General features: G+C 41.0%; 2 protein-coding genes across 12 annotated transcripts in view; one reads left to right on the forward strand and one right to left on the reverse strand.

The window, feature by feature from the left end:
• LOC147236321 (striatin-like) overlaps positions 1-12,322 on the forward strand; it is a 30,477-nt gene extending 18,155 nt beyond the window's left edge. The window contains exons 5-17 of one of the 3 annotated variants that reach the window (XM_086166924.1): positions 533-703; positions 3,144-3,279; positions 3,361-3,523; positions 5,608-5,718; positions 6,805-6,948; positions 7,072-7,208; positions 8,208-8,383; positions 8,671-8,718; positions 8,798-8,919; positions 9,006-9,173; positions 9,259-9,387; positions 9,944-10,132; positions 10,741-12,322. In XM_086166924.1, coding sequence (XP_086023050.1) covers positions 533-703; positions 3,144-3,279; positions 3,361-3,523; positions 5,608-5,718; positions 6,805-6,948; positions 7,072-7,208; positions 8,208-8,383; positions 8,671-8,718; positions 8,798-8,919; positions 9,006-9,173; positions 9,259-9,387; positions 9,944-10,132; positions 10,741-10,910 — 1,864 coding nt within the window. In that variant the 3' untranslated portion in view covers positions 10,911-12,322. The remainder of the gene's footprint in view (positions 1-532; positions 704-3,143; positions 3,280-3,360; positions 3,524-5,607; positions 5,719-6,804; positions 6,949-7,071; positions 7,209-8,207; positions 8,384-8,670; positions 8,719-8,797; positions 8,920-9,005; positions 9,174-9,258; positions 9,388-9,943; positions 10,133-10,740) is intronic. The other 2 variants (XM_086166933.1, XM_086166942.1) reach the window with 2 other exon arrangements.
• A 500-nt stretch (positions 12,323-12,822) lies between these two features.
• The window catches only part of vit (vitrin), a 30,418-nt gene continuing 22,946 nt past the window's right edge, over positions 12,823-20,294 (reverse strand). For all 9 annotated transcript variants that reach the window (XM_086166913.1, XM_086166877.1, XM_086166850.1 and 6 more), the window contains 7 exons: positions 18,869-18,916; positions 18,498-18,563; positions 17,411-17,558; positions 17,233-17,336; positions 15,995-16,221; positions 15,406-15,919; positions 12,823-14,827 (listed from right to left, as the gene is read on the reverse strand). In XM_086166913.1, coding sequence (XP_086023039.1) covers positions 14,649-14,827; positions 15,406-15,919; positions 15,995-16,221; positions 17,233-17,336; positions 17,411-17,558; positions 18,498-18,563; positions 18,869-18,916 — 1,286 coding nt within the window. In that variant the 3' untranslated portion in view covers positions 12,823-14,648. The remainder of the gene's footprint in view (positions 14,828-15,405; positions 15,920-15,994; positions 16,222-17,232; positions 17,337-17,410; positions 17,559-18,497; positions 18,564-18,868; positions 18,917-20,294) is intronic.

Raw genomic sequence — 20,294 nt, forward strand, 5'->3', positions numbered from 1 at the left:
GACACGAACAAGCAGTCTCACACATCATCTGTTTCAACATGTTGGCTGATGAGACAGCCAATTTATTCTAAAATCTATGTCAAAAGACAGATCAATAATGTGCTAAGATACCCCCTGCCTTTCACTCAGTCAGTTACCCAAGGACTGACTGAAAGCAGGGAAAGCAAATGAAGCTCAGGGTCTTTCAGTATCCCCAGCAGGAGGGTGTAACAATTTGATAGGTAGCTCATCTTGCCTCGGATAATGTTAACTAGACCAGTGCCAGAGGACATAACACATTTGACAGTCTCCAGAACACCCCATTATCTGTGATCCTATTGAAGTTGTGGAAGCATTATTTGATATCAGTACCAGCACCGCGGTTAAAAAGTTTGCCCTTTGCCAAGTCATTGAGGGAATTTATAATACTCGATTCACAATTTTGCAACATTTCATTCTTCTATATTCTATTGTCAAAAGTCTGATATGGGGTCATGGAGCTGTTATGGCACGAAGACTACAACCAATTAATTGTACATCTACCTGGTTTCAGGTACCTGCAGGAGGTGGGCTACACAGACACCATTTTAGATGTAAAGTCCCAACGTGTCAGAGCACTGCTGGGACTCGCTGGAGATGGGAGCAGCAGGACAGGTGAAAGGACATGTACGGAGCCATTGGTCAATGGGACGGATACGTCGACAAAAGGCATGGGTACCAGGGGGTGAGTATGCTGATCAGACATGGGCACTGTGGGATGAGTTCAAAGTATATCTTTCCCACTTAGCCCTTCGTGACAAAATTCATTCCTGTCAATCACATGGATGATGCCAGAGATTGTTGGGAGTACATTAGCTTGTCAGTCTGTCTTCATGATTTGACTGTACCTTTTCTTTTTTTCCGTGAAGGGCAGTCCTCAGTGGAAGACATAATGCACCAGAGCCTTTTGATTGAACATAGGCGTTTTTTGTTTCAGAAACCATCTGATAACACTGCTATATTTTGTACTGGCCAAGTCATCTGCATTGGTTGGATTTAGGGTTGGGGGAACATGGCAAAATTGGCATATTGAAGCTCATCTCACTGGGATTTAGAATTGTGAATTACTTTTCATTTAAGGAAATTGTGCTGATAATTTATGATTGTAGATCCAGGTAGATAAGAATCATTGTCCAGTAAAATTCTTTGGCTTTCTTTTTTGATGTTAAACATTTCTACTAATTTGATTCATTTAATTGATAATGTCTTTCTCACTTTTAAAAATCACATTCTCTTGATTATTTTATAGAAAATGCCATTGATAAATTTGAAATCACTCACCTCTAGAAATCCGTGACTGAAAATTAGAAAATTGCCACCAAATCATCTATAAGTTAAGACCTTAAAATTGAATCATGAAATAATGTGGAAAGGATATTTTCTTGTAAACTGTTTTTTGTTATTGAATTGAGTGTATGTTAAAGGCATCCTTTTCATCATCGTGAGTAGGAGGCACTATTACATTTTGATTACCTTTAGCAATTGCTCCTTAATTTAGCAAGGAGGTGGTCAAAGCTTTGGGAACTGTAAGATTTGTGTTTCACATTGTGAGTGTGCAACATTGAAGTTTGAAGCTTAGACTGCATGAATCCAGTAACAAGAATAGGTTTGTTTGCGACAAAGTAGCCACAGTACCCAAAATACTCTCACAGCAGGTTTTCCATGGTACCACAACCAGGGGTAATGCTTTGGCCATTGTGGTTGAAAATCACGATCAATCATCTTCACTGGCTCTGTCGGTCTCTCCCTGCCTGTCATCAGTGGCGGCTGTCACCATCAAGAGTCCTTCCCTCTCCACCAGTCTCCTCAATTTGCTTTTTGAGATAATTGAAGATAGACACATTCATTTTTAGAACACAGTGAGAAGAAAAATTTTGTCACCAGTTATGGCTGCACCCAAGATTGCCACTATGTTAGGTTTATTAAACCTATTTCTCCTCAAAATACAGTGTCAGTTTGGAGCCGTGTTTGGGGTCAAATGGTCATGGAGAACAGGAAATTGCTCAGATTTTCAACTATGTAGGCATGGACCAAATGCAACCAAAGTTTAGCGAAGATCAAACATATATATTATCCGTATAAGTTGTACTTTACCAGCCATAATTACTACATATATCATTTCAAGTTTTTTTCTCTATGGATATGTGTGTGCGCGTGCTTGTTTGTGTGCACGCTTTGGTAAAGGCATTTAAAAATATAGAAGATTGTAAGAAAAGATGAATGAATAGAATTACAAATTGTTATTTGTTTATGCTTGTGTTAACACAAACCCTTTTCTGCCATAATTTTCTGGCGTTAAGTCCTGCATAAGATTATCAGTATCTTGAGTCCAAGGTATTAGTGTCCATAATGCAAAAAATATATTGCTCCTAAAAAAGCAACTCAGTGCATTAATGCACAACATTGCAGATTTCAATTTGCATTCCAGCTAATTCCGTCTTTGTTTAGGCATGCGGGGGTTTTACTATGAGTGACTGATGGATAATCACAACAGGATGTGAATGAAATAAAAACATGCAAGAATAGAGAGTTCATTGTCCTACATTATTTCTGTTATGCTCATTGACAGGCAATCTAGTGGAAGCCATTGATTAAAGGAAATTATTTGATGTAATGAATTAATTAATAATTAAGCAATAGGCTGTCAGTGGGCTATAAACCACAGAGTATTGTACATCCCTGATATTCTTTTCTTTATATTTTATTTAATGTTGAATATTGTTTATTTGTATAGCATCTTGCTATTAGTAAAAAGGTAATCAGTCGCAGTTTAGTGAAATCACTTAAAATCTTTAGATGTATTTCCCCTTTGGCAATATTTTGCCAAAAAAGATATCAGCCACAAATCTGTACGGTATATATTTACTGAAAAACAATGAGATAAATGTGAAATTTTACTTCTCTTCATGTAGCAGAGAATTGTTTTGATGTTGTGTATCTGTCAGTTAAAAACTACATTTCCAAGCCAGGCAGTAATATTGTTCAATTTGACACCGAGATAGGTATTTTTGTAAATGTGGCCAACGGAAGCATAACCACTACAAGGAGTGATTTAAAAACAAAGATTTAAGTACTTATCGTTTGAACAGCTGTGTATTAATTTATGGATCAATATGTTTCACCAGGAAAGCTGAGCTCTCTGACACAAATGACGTACTGGAGGCCTTCAAATTCATTGAGAAGGCAGCTGCCGAGTTCAGCGATGAAGATGACGATGAGGATAATGATGGGAAGGACAGGACAAATGTAGAGTCTAGGACAGTAAGGAAGTGTTTTTTTTCCTCACTTTTGACCCATACAATCATTGATATAGTTTCCCTAATAGTCATGAATTTCCTTCAGATCATGAGGAAGAAGCCGACTTCATCAACTTCACCAGCTAGTATGGACACCAGTGAAGACCCAGACACAGAGGAAGCCCTCAAAGGCTTTGACTTCCTGTCCAGCCCCGATGAGATGGATATCTCACCAGAGTCCAGGGGTACAGGAGATGGCACCGACTGGGGTGAGTCAAGATTTTGAAAGCTGGACTGAAGGAAAAAAAAAGAAATACAAATGTAACCTAGTCATTTCAGAGGCACAGGAAGATTTCTGATTTGTCTCTATTTTAATCTTATGTTTTGCCTGTTTTCTGAATTGTCACTTCAGCTCATATACTAAGGATTCTTCATGGAATACCCGTCACTTGTTCCTCCTATATCATTTGGTCATGAATCATCTTGTTTGGAGTTTCTCTGTTTAACCCATTGTGTGTGTTCTCCTCAACTGTGCATCTCCATAGCCTGGCCGTTAGTACAATATCTGTCATACTCCTGCATCTACAAATAAGCCTAATTTACCCCCAGTCTGACACGAGTTCCCCCTCCCACTAACACATGTTATCCTGTGGTGACTTTGGATTTTGCCATGGGCCTGAATTCTTGTGGGACTAGTGGAATTGCCTTTATTTGCACCAAGCAGCCCAAATATGGAAACACTGTATAACACCTGTTAAGTGCTCGGGAAAACCTGTAGACAGTCTATATAAAATTATATAGAAGCTGAAGTTATTGTCTGGCATGCTTGTTTTTGAAACATCAGAGAAAATGACAAGAACAAACTTATACTTACACTTGAAAATCAAAAAATAAGCTGCCTTAAACATCAGGCACAAAAATCAGCCCTGTAAAGGTAACCCCCCCAAAATTCTTAAAATCTGTCCACCGCGGTGTAGTTTAATAGTCAGATATCATTCTTTGTATCAATCAGTCTGAATATAAAGGGTTTTGTTTTTTTTCTTGTTCAGGTCAACTTTATTGTCCCTGTGGAAAAATTTGTTACTGACTTATTGCAACATGATGTAAACCAGATCCCATGGCTAAAAACAACATATTTGTTTATCATAGATAACAAATAGTGATGAGAATACCATGGTACAGTTTCACAAGGCTTATGTTTTCTGAACTCTTAATGGAGATGGACACAGTAGTTTTTAAAACAACCAGCTTGGCAGCAGCTCCCCTGTCTGCCGAGAGGCTCTTGTAGGCCAGTGTAGTCCAGTTCAATCACTATTGAACATGGAGTCTCTTAAAGCAGCTGCTTGTGTGAATGGCCTGAGGTTAATAGGTATATCTGGGTGCTTTGCATTAACAGCTGGTCAACTGAAAGGGAAAGTTGTTTCTCCAGGTCTGGCAAACATCTTCACATCTTCAGCACTGTTTAATTCTTTCTATCCTGTGATGGCAGTGGCAGTGTTTGTTATAAAGAAAATTTGTTGAATTGTATCAGCCATTGTAGTTTTTTAATTTGCCCGGCTGTAGAAATTAATGTAAGAGGGTATGTTCCGTAGTTGATGTGATGACATATGCAAAAGAATACTGTGATTTTTTTTTTTTTTTTTAAGACCGTAGCAGTTATCTTTTTTGAGTTATAGTTTCCTTCAAAACAAGCAAAAGCAAAATGTAAAAAAAAAAAAAAAATCACGCATTTAAAATGACCATCACATTGTGATTCAAGTCTTTTTGAGGGTCACTGACTGCAGTTCTTCACTCTTTGTTTTTACAAGTGTACAGCCATGTTGGCCAGAAAACAAGTATGTACATTAGTAGGAAGGAAAAAATATTGGCGTCAGTTATCAACTGCTATTAGGATAAACATCAGTAAGTGATTGGAATAACGCAACCTGTGCATTTTTAATGTGATTTAAATTGTAAAAGTATTCATTTCTTCCAAAAGATTGCTTTACATCCCACACACCTCCTATAAAGGTGGTCCTTTACATCATGGCTGTCTTACGATTTATATATAACATTATAATTTGATCTGTCACGACTGGGACTCAAAATGTCCAAATTCACTGCATGGGGTTAGTCATTTGTCTGTCATGTCTGTCTGAGAAGAGGAATTCTACCACAATTTAAATCACAGCAGAGAAAGATTCCCTGAAACTGAACTACTGATGAAGAGCTTTTTTTTTTTTTTAATCAAAACCCTACAACTTGACCTGAGGCTCTTAGGAACCTGAGAAAAGGCTCTTTCGCTTCCCCACCCTGTCAGGCCACTGGGCAGTCCCTCAACAGCCTCTTGGTCTGGTTTTGTCCCCCTATGTAGAAAAGGACGAGCCATGTCCCATTTCTGAGGCCTGGGACGTGGACCCGGGCTTGATAACCAAACTCAAGGAGCAGTACAGAAAGGAGCGCAAAGGGAAAAAGGGGGTGAAGAGTAAGTCCCATCAGGCATTGCTGCCTCCCTCTTCTCTCTTTGTAGAGCCTGACCTCAGCCAAAAAGTCTTTAGTCCAATGCCCTCTACTCTGCATCGTTCTTACTTCTTGTCTGTCATTTCATCCTGATTGTTTCTCTTGTGGTCTGTACTGCACATTCCCAATCTGTCGCCATCGTTTTCTTCTCTCTGCGATGCTCGATGCATGCTTTTCTGCCCCGCTCAAACGGTTTGGTTTTACATCATCATGTCTTCCACGCGCTCAAATATCAGGTTGATTCAAAGGTCGATCCATCAGTGTCCCATCTAGGCTTGTCTGTCTACTGTTTCTGTACCTTCTCCAGTCACAACACAATCATCATCATTATCTGTCGTCATTGTCATCTGTCAGCCGTGATGCTGCTGAACAACAGTTTCTCGACCAGTCTAAAATGATTAATATTTAGTCTTTCTAGTGACTCATGTTGAATAACACTTCTCTCCATTTTAAGCAGCCCACTTCAGAACTCTTAGATGTAGCATGGACAAATTCGAAAGTCTTTTTTTACTATGACTGAATAGTCAAATCAACACCTTGCACTTCTGCTCACTGTCTTCGCGGTTTTATTGCGACAACCCCTTTTCACGCTCTTCCTTCTCTGGTTTTAGCACTGTTTTATTTTCACTCTTCACACTCACTCTCAGTGCTTTATCACTTGTGGATGTCTGGAGGAGATAATTTGACTTATTGTCATTGGTATTATGTATCTCCTGCTATAAGGGTGAAGCATTGTACTAATTCTAAAGGAAATCTGCCTCAGTAAGCAGATTGATAAGTGAAATGTTGTGTTACTCTTTCCATACAGCCAGCATTGAGAGATAAACCTGCCTAATATCCCTTCAATGCAGCTAACAGGGACTCTGCCGCTGACTTTCATTCGTCTTTCAATTTAGTAATTTATTCATTTCTTTTCTTGCCTTTCAGTGCCGCTTTCTCTTCATATTCTATATTCTTCCTTTTCATTATTTTTTCTAGTGCCTTTTTTAAATATCATGCCCTCGTTCATTTGCTGTCCATTATTGCACTTTTGACCTGATGCTTTACACAGGACCGAACCGGTCCAAGCTCCAGGACATGCTGGCCAACCTGAGAGATGCTGAGGACGTGTCTCACATGCAGCCTCCTTCGGCCCCCCAGTCCCGGCCCAACGTGGTGCGCTTCAATGAGCATGATGGAAACCGAACAGATGAAGGTGTGTAAAGTGTTTTTCCGCATTTCCACACTTGAGTAGAACACCAGCAGATAGTTGGACTCTTGTTTTAATTCTAGCCATCAGTTGGGTCATAGCAGCTTTGTGTTTATGTTTTTTCTCCAGTTGAGGCAATGACCTTCCTACCTACTTCAGGGAAATCATTCATCATGGGCACAGACGAGGCTATGGAGAGCGAGTTGGGCTTGGGAGAGCTGGCAGGGCTCACAGTGGCCAACGAGGCCGACAGCCTGGCTTACGATGTGAGTGGGAAGGAGCTAAAAGGATGCAATGACCATCTCTTTTGCTTTATGACCTCCACCAAAAGGAATCATACACAACCTACTCTGTGGCAAACTTTTCAAAAGTAGAACTTCATAGTGTGAAGAATCCCTTACATTTTGGATTTTGCACAGAACAGATATTTGCAGAGCACTCCAGAACATGAGAAATGTTTGTGTTTGATCCCAGAGCCTATTGTTGTCAGAAAGACGACCTGTAAGCTTTGACTTAACTCGACATCATTACTGTCTCTCTAACTCATTCAATTAATGAATTATCAAACAGTGACTGTTATCTCTTGATATTTTTATTAAGTTCTCGGGAAGTTCAGTACAGACTTTGACAGAAGTCTGCAATTTTTCTTCTTTTTAAATCATTGCTTTGTCTAAGGCTCATGATTTCAAACAAACGTAGTGTTTTAACTATGTAGCAACCGTTTTCAGTCGATAGAGCTCTTGAAATATACAGAACCATATTCTACAGGCCTGTTACGATAATAATTTTTGTTGGAAGATATAGTGCCCTAGAATTTAGACCTGTAAGCTACATTTAAATGTTTAGTAAATGTTTTATAATGATAATAGTAATTAAAGCTCTCTGGCACAAAATCACAATCAGTTTTTAATTCTAAAGTATTTTCTGTCATTGAATTTCAGTTTTTAAATAGTCTAATCCAATGAGATTCAAGTAAAGAAGTAACTCTGTGTCATTCAGTCCTTTACACCAAATAAAGTTCGTACTCCTTGTTTATAGGGACCTTTAAGTTTTTTTTTGTTTGTTTGTTTTTTTTCAGGAAGGAAATTTGACAGTTTGTGCAAGCCAGTTATCCTGTTAAAAATGACCATGGCATGAAATAATCAGTTTAGTTACCACAAAGACAGAATTTCTAGCTACACCACTGCTACCACTATAGTCTCTTTTAAGACCAACTGATAGATGAACAAGTTGACATCCTGCGTGATTGTCTGCTTTTTCAACAGATTGGTAACAACAAGGACGCCATGAGAAAGACGTGGAATCCCAAATTTACACTGCGGAGCCATTTTGACGGGATTCGAGCACTAACATTCCACCCCATAGAGCCTGTCCTGGTCACTGCTTCAGAAGATCACACTCTCAAGATGTGGAACCTCCAAAAAACAACTCCAGCCAAAAAGTAAGAATATCTTTGCTTACATGGAGCAGCCCCAGGTTGGTTGTTCTCATACCTACATCATCATCATAGATCTGAAAAAAAATAAGACCCTGATTGTGCTCCCATGATGAAATACATCTTCATTGACACAGTGTCATATGATTTAGCCACAAAACTCTTCTGACAATTCTGCTCCTCAGCTCTCACACCCTGTGCTGTTTATTTTTAGAAATCCAAAGCCTTTCAAGTATTTTAAGTTGCTGCTGCTGTGTACATATGCTAATGAAGAATTACACTCTCTTTTTCAGAAGTGCGTCTTTAGATGTGGAACCAATCTATACTTTCCGGGCACACAGGTAACAGCATCTTTTGTGAGAAAAAATGTTCAGTCTGTTTGGGACAAGTGGTTTTAATCATTTTATCTTCAACCCACAGGGGAGCGGTACTGAGCGTGGTCATGAGCAGCACGGGGGAGCAGTGTTTCAGCGGCGGGGTCGACGGGACAATCCAGTGCTGGAATACCCCCAATCCTAACATTGACCCCTACGATTCCTACGGTAACTCTGGCTTGTTTCTTGCACCGTTCAGCTTTCTGACATCAAATCCTAGTAACTAACTTGATTTGTGTTGTTTTATGTGTCAGACCCTTCAGTGCTACGAGGTGAGTTGTGTGGACATGCCGACTCCATCTGGGGATTGGTATACAGTAGTGCACATCAGCGCCTCCTCTCTTGCTCTGCTGATGGGACTGTGAGACTATGGGATGCCAACAGCACCTCCCCCGCCCTAGCCGTCTTCAATGAAAACAAAAGTAATCACTTTGATGTTTTGCAGTGTTTCCGAACCTAGTTTTCAAACTGATCACGTACAAACTGGTATTTCTTTTGCTGCTGCAGAGCTAGGAGTCCCCTCCTCAGTGGACCTGGTGTGCAGTGAACCAGCTCACCTGGTCACCTCCTTTACCAGTGGTGCAATCGGCCTCTTCAACATGGAGACCCGCCAGTTGGTCCTCAATCTGGAGCCTGGTAAGATTGAAGCTCTGCTCGCTAGTCACTGACAAAGTTCTAAGACAGAGCGCTTTATTGTGACTGGAAATTTAAAGGAGGTGCAAGAAGCTTTTTTAGCTGTAATCTAAAAGAAATGAACGACAACAAAATATGGACTAATTCTCATCTTTTTATTTAAAAACATGAATGCATTCGTTGAATCAGATCAATTTCACACAAGTGACTCTTTGCAAACACCTAGTGGGAGATTGGAGTCAAGACCCGTACAAATGAAAACTGACTTATTCAGAAATGAGACTGACCATCTCTGTTAAGCAATGTTAAACAGTTCAGTAAACAATTGGAATTCTCACCATCCACTGAAGCTATAGAGCTTGCTGTGACAGTTTCTTGTGGACATTATATTTTGACCAAACTGTGGCCCAAATCATCACTTTGCATTTGAGGATGACAGATTTCACTTCAATTGTTTATATGCATCAAGAGCATGAAGAGCATGATTTTTTTACGGTCGGCTTTGCGATCGTTGGTCTCTGCCTGAATCCTGTCTCCTAACACACTTGTCTGTGTGCAGGCACTCCATGTCAGATCAACAAGGTGCTGAGCCACCCTACACTCCCCATTACCATCACTGCGCAGGAGGACAGACACATAAAGTTCTTTGACAACAACAGCGGGAAGCTGATTCACTCCATGGTGGCCCATCTGGACGCTGTCACCAGCCTTGCTGTGGACCCCAACGGGCTTTATCTAATGTCAGGCAGTAAGTAATTTAACACAACAGACATGGCAGTAGCTTATATGCTATTACGTCTTAATAGCAGCCTCAGTGCCTAGAGTCACTATGTCATGACTCTGTATTTCGTGTTATGGTTTTTCTGACCAGTTTTTCTAAAAGAACATTGAGATGTGCTTGCTCAATTTTCGGAAGTTGTCACGTGTGGGTTTTTGACAGTTTTCGGTCATATCTGGCAAAGTTCCCTCAGAAGTATTAACACAATTCCTCCAGGGCCTCATCGAAGGAGCCCCGATGAGTTCTAAGGAGAAATACTTTCTCCCCCAGTCGTTAACACTATATTTTTTATACATTGGCGAGACAATATGAATTATGACCGATGTCAGACCTATGACTGTTTCTCTCTCTCGCTCTGTCTCTGTCTCTCTTTTTCTCTCCCTCCCTCCCACCATGTCCTCCTCTCTCTGTTCAACAACTTTATGGTCGGCTCACTCATGGCACATTTGTGACAGAAGAACAGTTATCTTTTAATTATCATGAAGCAAAAACTGAGACGCCGGGTGTTCTCTTTGGGAAAGAAGGAACTGGTTTTGAATCATTTTCCTGGACCAGATTGACCCTTCCCTCTCTCGCAGGTCATGACTGCTCTATCCGTCTGTGGAACTTGGAGAGTAAAACCTGCATCCAGGAATTCACGGCCCACAGAAAGAAGTTCGAGGAGTCCATCCATGATGTGGCTTTTCATCCATCTAAATGCTACATTGCCAGCGCTGGGGCGGATGCTCTTGCCAAGGTGTTTGTATGACAAGGAGCTGCATCTCTCCCGGTAACTCCCCATCCCTGCCCCCCAACCCCACCCTCTGACTCAGCCTCCCATGGTCAGGGACCAACAGAGACAAAGGAGGGGAAAGACCTTCAGATATGGGTCCAATCCCACCTACCACAGCCCACTGGTTTCCTGTCGGACTGACAGACTATGTAGCTGCGAGCCTCAAACAGGTCGGGAACCCTCCATATGATGCTATGGCAGGGAGGCTAATCAGGAGGAGAACAGCACTCTCGCCCCTCACTTGCCATCCAGGCAGGCCTGGATGTCTCCGGCCGCAGTGGACCTTCACAGACTCAGACTTCACCTCGGCAGCCCGGAGGTTCAGGACAGGTGTTCAACAGTGTGGAGTAGTGAGGTCTCAGCCCGATTTTTCTTTTTTTTCTGTTTTTTTTTTCTTTTTCTTTTTTTTTTTTTTTCCCCTCCAACTTCACGCTTCCCCGAATCCCTCAGGCCCCTGGCTTCCCCTCTTAGACACACAACATCCAGGCCCCTTACTCCAAGTCAGGTTTTGTGTCGTGTTGTTTCAGAAACGTGGGGTACGTCATGGAAGCCTCTCACCTCTTCTTCACTTTCCAGATTAACTGCTTGCTGGCCTGCCTTTATTTTCCTTTTTAAAAACACTTGTTACTAATGTGCCTTTGCATTAAAAAGGCCTTGAAAATGTTATTTTAACAAGCTTGTCTCAGAGCGGGAGGGAGGGAATGGCGGTGAATTGATCCAGTTGTCACAATGTTGTTGATTTTAACATTGGATGTAAAATTACAAATGCTTATAATAAACAAAATATATATTCAGTCTTAAAATTTACTGTGCAGTGTGAGTATGAGTGCTCATTTTTGATGAGTGCGATTGGGGAATCAATTTTGTGCATTTCAAGGCAAAGCTGCAGTGATACGGAATATTAAATACAGTATATCGCCTGTTTGCTAGCAATTCTCAAGTAATTGAGATGTAAGATTACTGTACAAACATTTGTGTCCAAAGTAAACCATTTTGGTTATAGAATTACAATTCAAACTTGGTTCTAGATGTCCATTTTAGGAATAACTAATTGATTTTGGCCAGTTAGCTCTTGTTTGAATTGAATGGCTTGTACTGTATGTAGTTTCCCCAACTGTGTGGACATGCTTGACTACAGTGTGATGTATCATGTCCAGATATTTACAGTAGTCCAGTGTTTAGAAGAACATTAGTGCAGTACTGTAGGCCTATTTGAAGAGTGAGTTAACCATCCAACACTGAGGAGACTGCAAACTGCGCACATGAACCAACCCGGGGTTAAACAAGATGTTGTACATGTTGAGTACAGCGTCACATGAGCCATTTTCTCAGTCACTGGTTTGTATATCAAAGTATGTTCAAGAATAAAACCTGCTGTAAACCGTTAACTGCTACCATGTTTATCATTTGTTCAAAAAATTCTCAAATACTTGGACTAATTGTGGAAGTAGCAGTTAATTGTGATTGAGCCTCTATAGAGACAAGTAAGCATTGCTAGTAAGTAAGCAAAAAGCACTGGGTGTCTGAAAAACATGAATCAAATACAAGGTGTGTTTGTTCTGCTACAAATGCACATGAATGCATTTTGATTTTTGTGATCTAGATTCAATTTTTCAATCAATCCTTTGTCTTGACACCAACATACAGTACTACACCGTGTTATTTGCACATGCACTGTTGGTGCATCATATGTGTGTTTAATTCACTGAACTTTTACAGTGTGTAGTGCGTAAGATTTTCTCAAAACCAACTCATGTAATTTCTCATCCAGCGAATAATGAATGTTGAATATAAAATGTCAACATTACACTCTAACATTAGTGTGGAAGTATGAAGAGCTATAGGAATAAACAAAGTCCTACTACCTTTAAAAAAACAGCCACATTAAGTACTTAATTTTGTTTATTTTATCAAAATTGCAAAAAATATTGATCAATTATTTGAACATTATTAGCAAAAGGTTTTTGATATGCATATGTACAAACAGAGAATAACAAGGAGAAAATCATAAATACTCTTGAAACAACCCTCAGAAGTTGCTGCTATGCTGGAAACGACCGCACTGCTTTCAGTTAATTTCGAGTGACACGATAGATTGCTTCCGTTTTTGAAGAGCAAAATTTACGGTTTGCTTTCACTTTCACAGAGAATACACACATACCCCTTTCTTGTTCTCTCAGCCATGCAAGTTCTGCTCGATCTTGCCTTTCAGGTCCGTTTGTTAGCATGTTAGCGTTCAGTGAGGGCCCTGCACACTAGCCTCACTTACAGTATATATGAGAAGCAAAGTCTGCAAAGAACTGACACAATGCCCTTAAGATTAAATCTCTCCCATCAAGACCAGAATGCACTGATTCTAAGAGACAGTGCCTTCTTTACAGAGGATTGTTTTTAAAAAAAAAAAGAACCACGTTGAAGTGTGTTGAGACATAAGAGGAAGTGCTAGGTAAGTTTTAAATTCATCTTTCTGCAGGCAGGGTAACTTTACATTTTCTTTTGTATTTTGGTGCTACTTAATAATAAGCCACTCTTCATTGATATAGTAACTGTCAATTTGTCCTATATTTATGTTAATATCACTATCTTCATGTCACTGAATGTACACATATACCCACACACACACACATATATTTATGACATAAAGTCAGGAATACTTCTCGAAAGAGGACGTTCTTATACGAATGTTCATATTCCTAATGCATTGTCCCTTTTACTCTTATAAATTTGTGATTGTTTTTCACAATATCCACTTTAAATCCCTGTTTATGAGGTTTTCCATAGATTGGTCATTTATATCTAATGTTTTCTTTTTTCCTTTGAGTGCTTGTTTTTTTAAACAAATATAAATATAATGCTTGAGAGTTGTGATTTTCCTTTGTTTTGTTTTTTTCCAACAAAAATGTTTTTCCCCCTAGTATGTCACTGAAAAATGAATTATTTTATTTCTTTACAACTTTAATGTCAAACACATACATTACTGCAGTGACGCTTCAGGGATCACAAGTAATTCCTTGCAAGGTACTTAAGAAGTAATCATTATCTTTGATGTTTTTCTTGTCCAGCTATTTGAACAGAACATAGCGTCTTGATATTCTGTATTTCAGTGTGCCATATTGTCCTCAGTTAGAATCCTGAACCAATTGGAGGATGCAGCCACAATGACAATGTTTTTTGTTTTGGGTTTTTTACCCTGATAGCTGAAGTTCATTAGTTAATGCTCTCATTTTACTGGCAACATAATCAATATCCTAACTGAAGAAGCCTCTCAGATGAGGGGTGAAATGTCTTTGAGTGGAAAAAAAACCAAGTCCTCTTGCCACGACAAGAAGATTTTGGCAAGAATAATCAATAGCTAATTACAACGTATAAACCATTAATGAAGTGTGAGTAATTACAAAGTAGTACTCTCTTATTCATTCACTGACATGATCGGATTCTGCTGTTCTTTTTGCAGCAGGAGCAGTGTAAGACTAGGGGCGTGACAATCCACAATCCACACATTACCACCATCTGTCGATTTCGGGGACAAATGTTGATTCTCTTTAAGATTTGTCTGAAAGCCTCAATCCTTACCTAAATTAAGAACCCTCCCTGTTCAAATATGGGATGTTTCAGTCACTCCATCACATCTGGGCAGCAGAAAGAGTAAATTTACAATCAGTGTCCCGTGAACGCCTAATCTTCCTCTGCATTCCCACCCCCACTCGTCCGTCCTCAGTTTCTGGGCTGTGAGTTGAACTCCTGGCAGATGTTGTGGATGATCTTCGGAACAAACTTGAAGAGGTTGTCAAACTCATCCACAAAGAAGGAGTGCTCCTTGTCGGGGTCCGTGGCGATGAACTCCAGCTCATCCTGGGCCGCCCAGGCGATGCCAATGGAGTAGGCAATCACACCTGGATGACACATGCACAAGTTATACACAGCAAACTCACACTCTGCCTAATGCAAGATATGTAGAATGAGCTCTGACTTTAGTGTTTTAATGTTCAAATCCCGATATTAACTTATTTCAGCTTTTCAGACACATTTCAGCCTTTTTTTTTTTTTTTTGCATCGAAGCTTAATATTGGAAATACAACAGTAAGCTCATTATTATATCAGTATCCAGCTTCCTACAAAGACGGAAATGTGATTTGTGTGTATTGTGTGTGTGTGCGTGTGTGTGTATGTATGTGTGTGTGTAATGGAAATCAGGTCCATCAAGATGGCAAAAATCTAATCTTGTTCACCATTTGGACCAAAAAGACCAAACAGTGGGAAAAGATCTCAAACATAGCAGCTGTTATTACTGCAAGGTTTTCAGAGATCGGTTATTCAACATCATTACATGCAGTCAAGATCTACATCTGGGACAGAAATTGAGTGTCAAGACCTTGGTTTTGGAAACAATTACCACTGAGGATGTATTGTAAATATTAAACCCCGCGTGTTCTATCCGTGAAAGCCAATCATGTGAAGTCTGGCCACTCACCTTGGCGATGGACGGCCAATGCAGGTACTCTGACATCATCATAGGAGCGCCCATCAGTAATGACAATCATGATCTTGCGCTTGTTGGGTTTGGACTTGCTGAAAAGCTGCTCTGCGGCGTAGGTAATGGCAGCACCCGTGCTGGTTCCACCGCTCCAGTAGTTGATGCGTTTGATGGCATTGAGAAGCTCCGCCTTGTTGTTGTGCTGGCCGAAGGCGAACTCCAGCCTCTGGTCATAGGTGTACTGCACCGCCCCGACACGAGTGTCCGTGTCCGAGATCTCGAATTCCCGGGTGACGTTGGCCACGAACTGCAACACCGTGCGAAAGTTGCCCGTTCCCACGCTGCTGGAGCCGTCGATGACGAAGGCGATGTCATTGGCATTGAGGCAGGTCTTACTGCACACCAGACGCTCAGTGTCACACACCCGCTTCACAAGCGGCTGCACCGCCTTCCTCAGGGCGAACCAGCTGGACACTGGCAGGGAGAAGAAGCCGTTTGTCCGACACACAGCCTGCAAGACGGAAAAACACTGTTTCCAAGTAGATCCCCTCCTAGCAGTCAACTTTGACCTTTCACAACACCTCACCTTGTCCACGAAGTTGGCCTCCACGAGGTTTTGCTTCTCACTGTCATCGGGACCCTCGATGGTGACAAAAAATATGTTTATGCCGGACTCCCTGGCGAGTCGGGACGCCTCCTCCACCTTGTCGGTGGGCCAGCCGTCCACCAGGACCACAGCTACATTGGGGGCTCCTCCCCTGTTCCCGTTGGCATCACTGAAGTACTGCTTGTTGATGTAGGAGAGGGCTTTCCCTGTCAGGCCACCAGGGGGCAGCAAAGAAGCAGTCAAAGTTCTGCCGAACTGTTAGCGGTGGTTAGTAGTCGAATTTCAACACTGTATATTGCTTACGATGCCGGGTTCCCATCTTAATCAGCCTTTCAAATGTCTAAAATATTCTTTTTGAATTACTATTAGAATATTGTGTGTGAAAGCTGCTTCTCCACTCCTCTGAACTGTATTCATCTTCGATATTTCAATAACACATAACTTTTTGGTAGTTCCTTATCAACAGATTAGATTTCACTAAAGTATGTGGTAGATTTGAAAAATCAGTTTCTAAAAAAATTTCATGTGTAATGTCAAAGTGGATTTGGCATTCCATGCAGAATATAAGTAAATATAAATAAAAAAGCGGATGAAAAAAAGAACAAGAAATATACGGACATATATAATTGTTGCTTTTTGTGGTTGCTCCTATATTTAAAGTTGAGATTGTGATTCCTGCATGTCTTTCCTGACCAATATTTACAGAAGCAGCGGTTGAAAAACATGACTCTACTGCTGGGCTACATTTGTACTCAACTATGAAATGCATTTTTGTAACTTTATACGTTCACAAAAATTGCAATAGGCTGTCATTTAGCTTGGCTGCTTGGTTTTCTCGAAAACGGCGGAAGAGGAGAGATGATCTAAATGTTGTATTATTCGAGAGTCGGCGCCCCTAACATTATTTGTCTCAGGATGCAATATTTAGCAAGTCATAAACACACAAGTGGTGTTGGACACACAGTGATGCGGCAACCGAAGCACCAAAACAGCCCGTGCTCACTGAAAGCTGCTAAATCAAATACTTGCTGGTCAGAGCGGAAGAAAAACACAACCTACAGAGGCAGCACTATAATTTAACAAACCGTATCTTGCATCAAATTTAGATTTAATTCTATCCTTCTATGTGAAAATGTGCCTAAGTAGTAAACCTTGCAATAACTGCAGTCCTTTCACTTTCACACCCGCATCTTGTAGAGCCGTAGCGGATCACTCACCCACATTAGAAAGGCCTCCCTTCTGCATGATCTTATCGATGCTGGACCTCACGTCCTTAGAGTTGGAGTGACTCTTCAGACTGATCTCTGTCACGGGGTCGTCCCTTATCACACGAAGACAGACAGATGTCGCGCTTCTATTTCTTTGAAAATGCCCGACGACGGCGCGAGAGGTTACCCGTATTGGATGATGCCCATCATGGGTCCCGCCACACCCACGTTTATGGTCTGAGCCACCTCGGCTAGGAAGTCCTTTTGCATCTTGAAGCGTCTCTTCCCTATGCTCCAGCTCCCATCCATCAGGAAGACCAAGTCCACCTTACAGTCTGGAAAAACATAGAAGTTACACCATTCTCATCTATGTTAATACCCTTGTTGTTACCATGAAAATTGAGTGAATGTGGTGTCGGGCTACGAAGGTTGCCGGCTTATCCGAAGCAGCCAAGGTTAGTAACAGGTTGCTACAGACTCAGGCATAACAGTTCCACAGTCTGAAACCTTTATTTTGTGTCTTTTTATTGTTTTTATTACTTCTGTGCTCACGTTATGTTGCTTCCTTATATAAAACCGTTGTAGCTAGACTGAGTACAATGTTTTCCTAAACCCAATTGAACAGTGTGATTCTCTAAAACTGGGTGAAATCAGAGAAGTGGTGTTGCGGAGGACTGCTTAGCAGCTCATGTCGATCCGTAGCGTCTTCGTCCCGGTGACTCCTGACACGGACTCATAACCAAAAAATGTTCAAATGTTCATCCATAAGTGTGCACAGGGACGCCTGCATGTGGCCTGTTGTGCGTAACACACACACACACACACACACACACACCATTGGGGGCTTTTCCACAGAGTAGGGGTCAGCTGTTAGTGAAATGACAGGCTCAATAATTTAGCAGAAGAGAGCAGGAGCACGGCCTTATAAAGTTATATGTGGGGGAAAAATGCAATTTACCCATTCATTAAGTAGCTCTTTATCTATACTGATTAACCTACAGTCAGGGTGCTGGAGCTTATTCAAGTATTCATAGGACGAGAGGCAAGATTCACCCCAGACTAATTCCCAGTCAATTGGGTCACATATGGAGAATGTTTTTGGACTGTGGGGGGAAACCAGAGAACACCAACATGCAAACTCTGTGAAGAAAGGTTCCCCGTTAGAATAGAACCAGGGGACTTCTTGCTGTGTGGTGGAAGTGTTAACTGCTGCGCTGCCATGTGGGAATAATGAAATTCAAATATTGTGGTTTTAAATTGCTATGTGAACATACTTGGGTCTCCCTGTGACACGGGCTCTGGAGCTTTGGGTGTTGGTTCAGGGTCTCTCATATTGAAGCCTGAAAATGAATATTAACAAAAATTTACACATAAAAATCCTGTTTAAATAAAATACCCCTCCCTCCCCCCATCTTTTTTCAAATTGCAACAGTATTATCCTGCCCTTAATTATACTATATTTCTTGAGTACTGTACTTCAAATGAAGTTGAAAACTTAAATGCTGCAGTTTTATTTGTAGTGCCGAAACCTATACCAAACAGGAAATGATGACTCACGAATCCTCTAATTACAGGCTCTGGATCAAAAATAGGGATACTTTCCTGTAGAAAGCCTCTGTACAGAGAACTGACTTGAAAATCTTACCTGATTCATAAAAGTTTGCATTGGACCTCCAAGTGTCTACTGGCTCCACTGTGTAGATGATATCACAGAAGCAGAATTAGTGTTTACTTGCAACTCTTGTCATTTTGTCTATCACAAAAATGCTTCTACAACAGACTATTCATATATGACACCAGTGCAGGTCCCCGGGAGCAACACCCAGTGGGGGGCACCAAGTGTTTAAAAAGCCTGAGCTCTAAATTATGTGTCACATTTTTTTAGACATCCCCTAAAACAGTTCAAATACATAAATATATGGATGAATGAATACTTAACCCTTGTGTGTGTGTGTGTGTGTGTGCCCACAGACCCGAACACCACACAAGGGTTAAATAGATCAATAAATGAATGAATATCCTGCAAGTTAGAGGGAGAGAAATCTGAAATGATTTCCTTGAAAAAACTGCAGGGTGTTAATTTTAAAAAAGAAAGATCAATGCAGTAATAAAGCTACTGCTGCAGAAGTTTTAAGGGCCCCAAGAAGTCCCCGCTGACCCCGTACACATGTGATTAATAGTTTTAATGATGGAAGGACAGGACTTGAAGTTTACTCTCTCTCGGGCCCCCGGCGAGATAATCCGAGCCATATTGACTTTTTATTATCAGGTTTACCATATTGTTAAAAATGGAAATTGGGCTACTGTGGGTCGAAGAACAAGAACAAGAAGAAGAGGTGGAGTGCGTGTTCGGAAGCAGAGAGAGAGGAGGAAGGGAAAGAGTCTGGGACTGAGAGTAGGGACTTTGAATGTTGGGACTATGACAGGAAAAGGTAGAGAGCTGGTCGACATGATGCAGAGAAGGAAGGTGGATATACTGTGTGTCCAGGAGACCAGGTGGAAAGGTAGTAAGGCTAGAAGCTTAGGAGCAGGCTTTAAGTTGTACTATTATGGTACTGACAAGAAGAGAAATGGAGTAGGAGTTATCTTGAAGGAGGAGTTTGTTAGGAACGTCCTAGAGGTGAAAAGAATGTCAGATAGACTTATGAGTCTGAAACTGGAAATCGAAGGTGTGATGCTCAATGTTGTTAGTGGCTATGCCCCGCAGGTGGGATGTGAATCTGAAGAGAAGGAGAAGTTCTGGAATGAGTTAGATGAAGTGATGCAGAATATTCCCAGAAATGAGAGAGTGGTCATTGGTGCAGACTTCAATGGACATGTTGGTGAAGGCAATAGAGGGGATGAAGAAGTGATGGGCAGATTTGGTATCCAGGATAGGAATGCAGAGGGACAGATGGTGGTAGATTTTGCAAAAAGGATGGAAATGGCTGTAGTGAACACCTTTTTCCAGAAAAAACAGGAACATAGGGTAACTTATAAGAGCGGAGGTAGGAGCACGCAGGTAGACTACATCTTGTATAGACGAGGTAACCTGAAAGAGATTAGTGACTGCAAAGTAGTTGTAGGTGAGA

This window comes from Fistularia commersonii, chromosome 2, assembly GCF_037954325.1.
Source record: "Fistularia commersonii isolate RoL2024-O1a breed Wild chromosome 2, RoL_Fcom_v1.0, whole genome shotgun sequence".
NCBI lineage: Eukaryota > Metazoa > Chordata > Actinopteri > Syngnathiformes > Fistulariidae > Fistularia > Fistularia commersonii.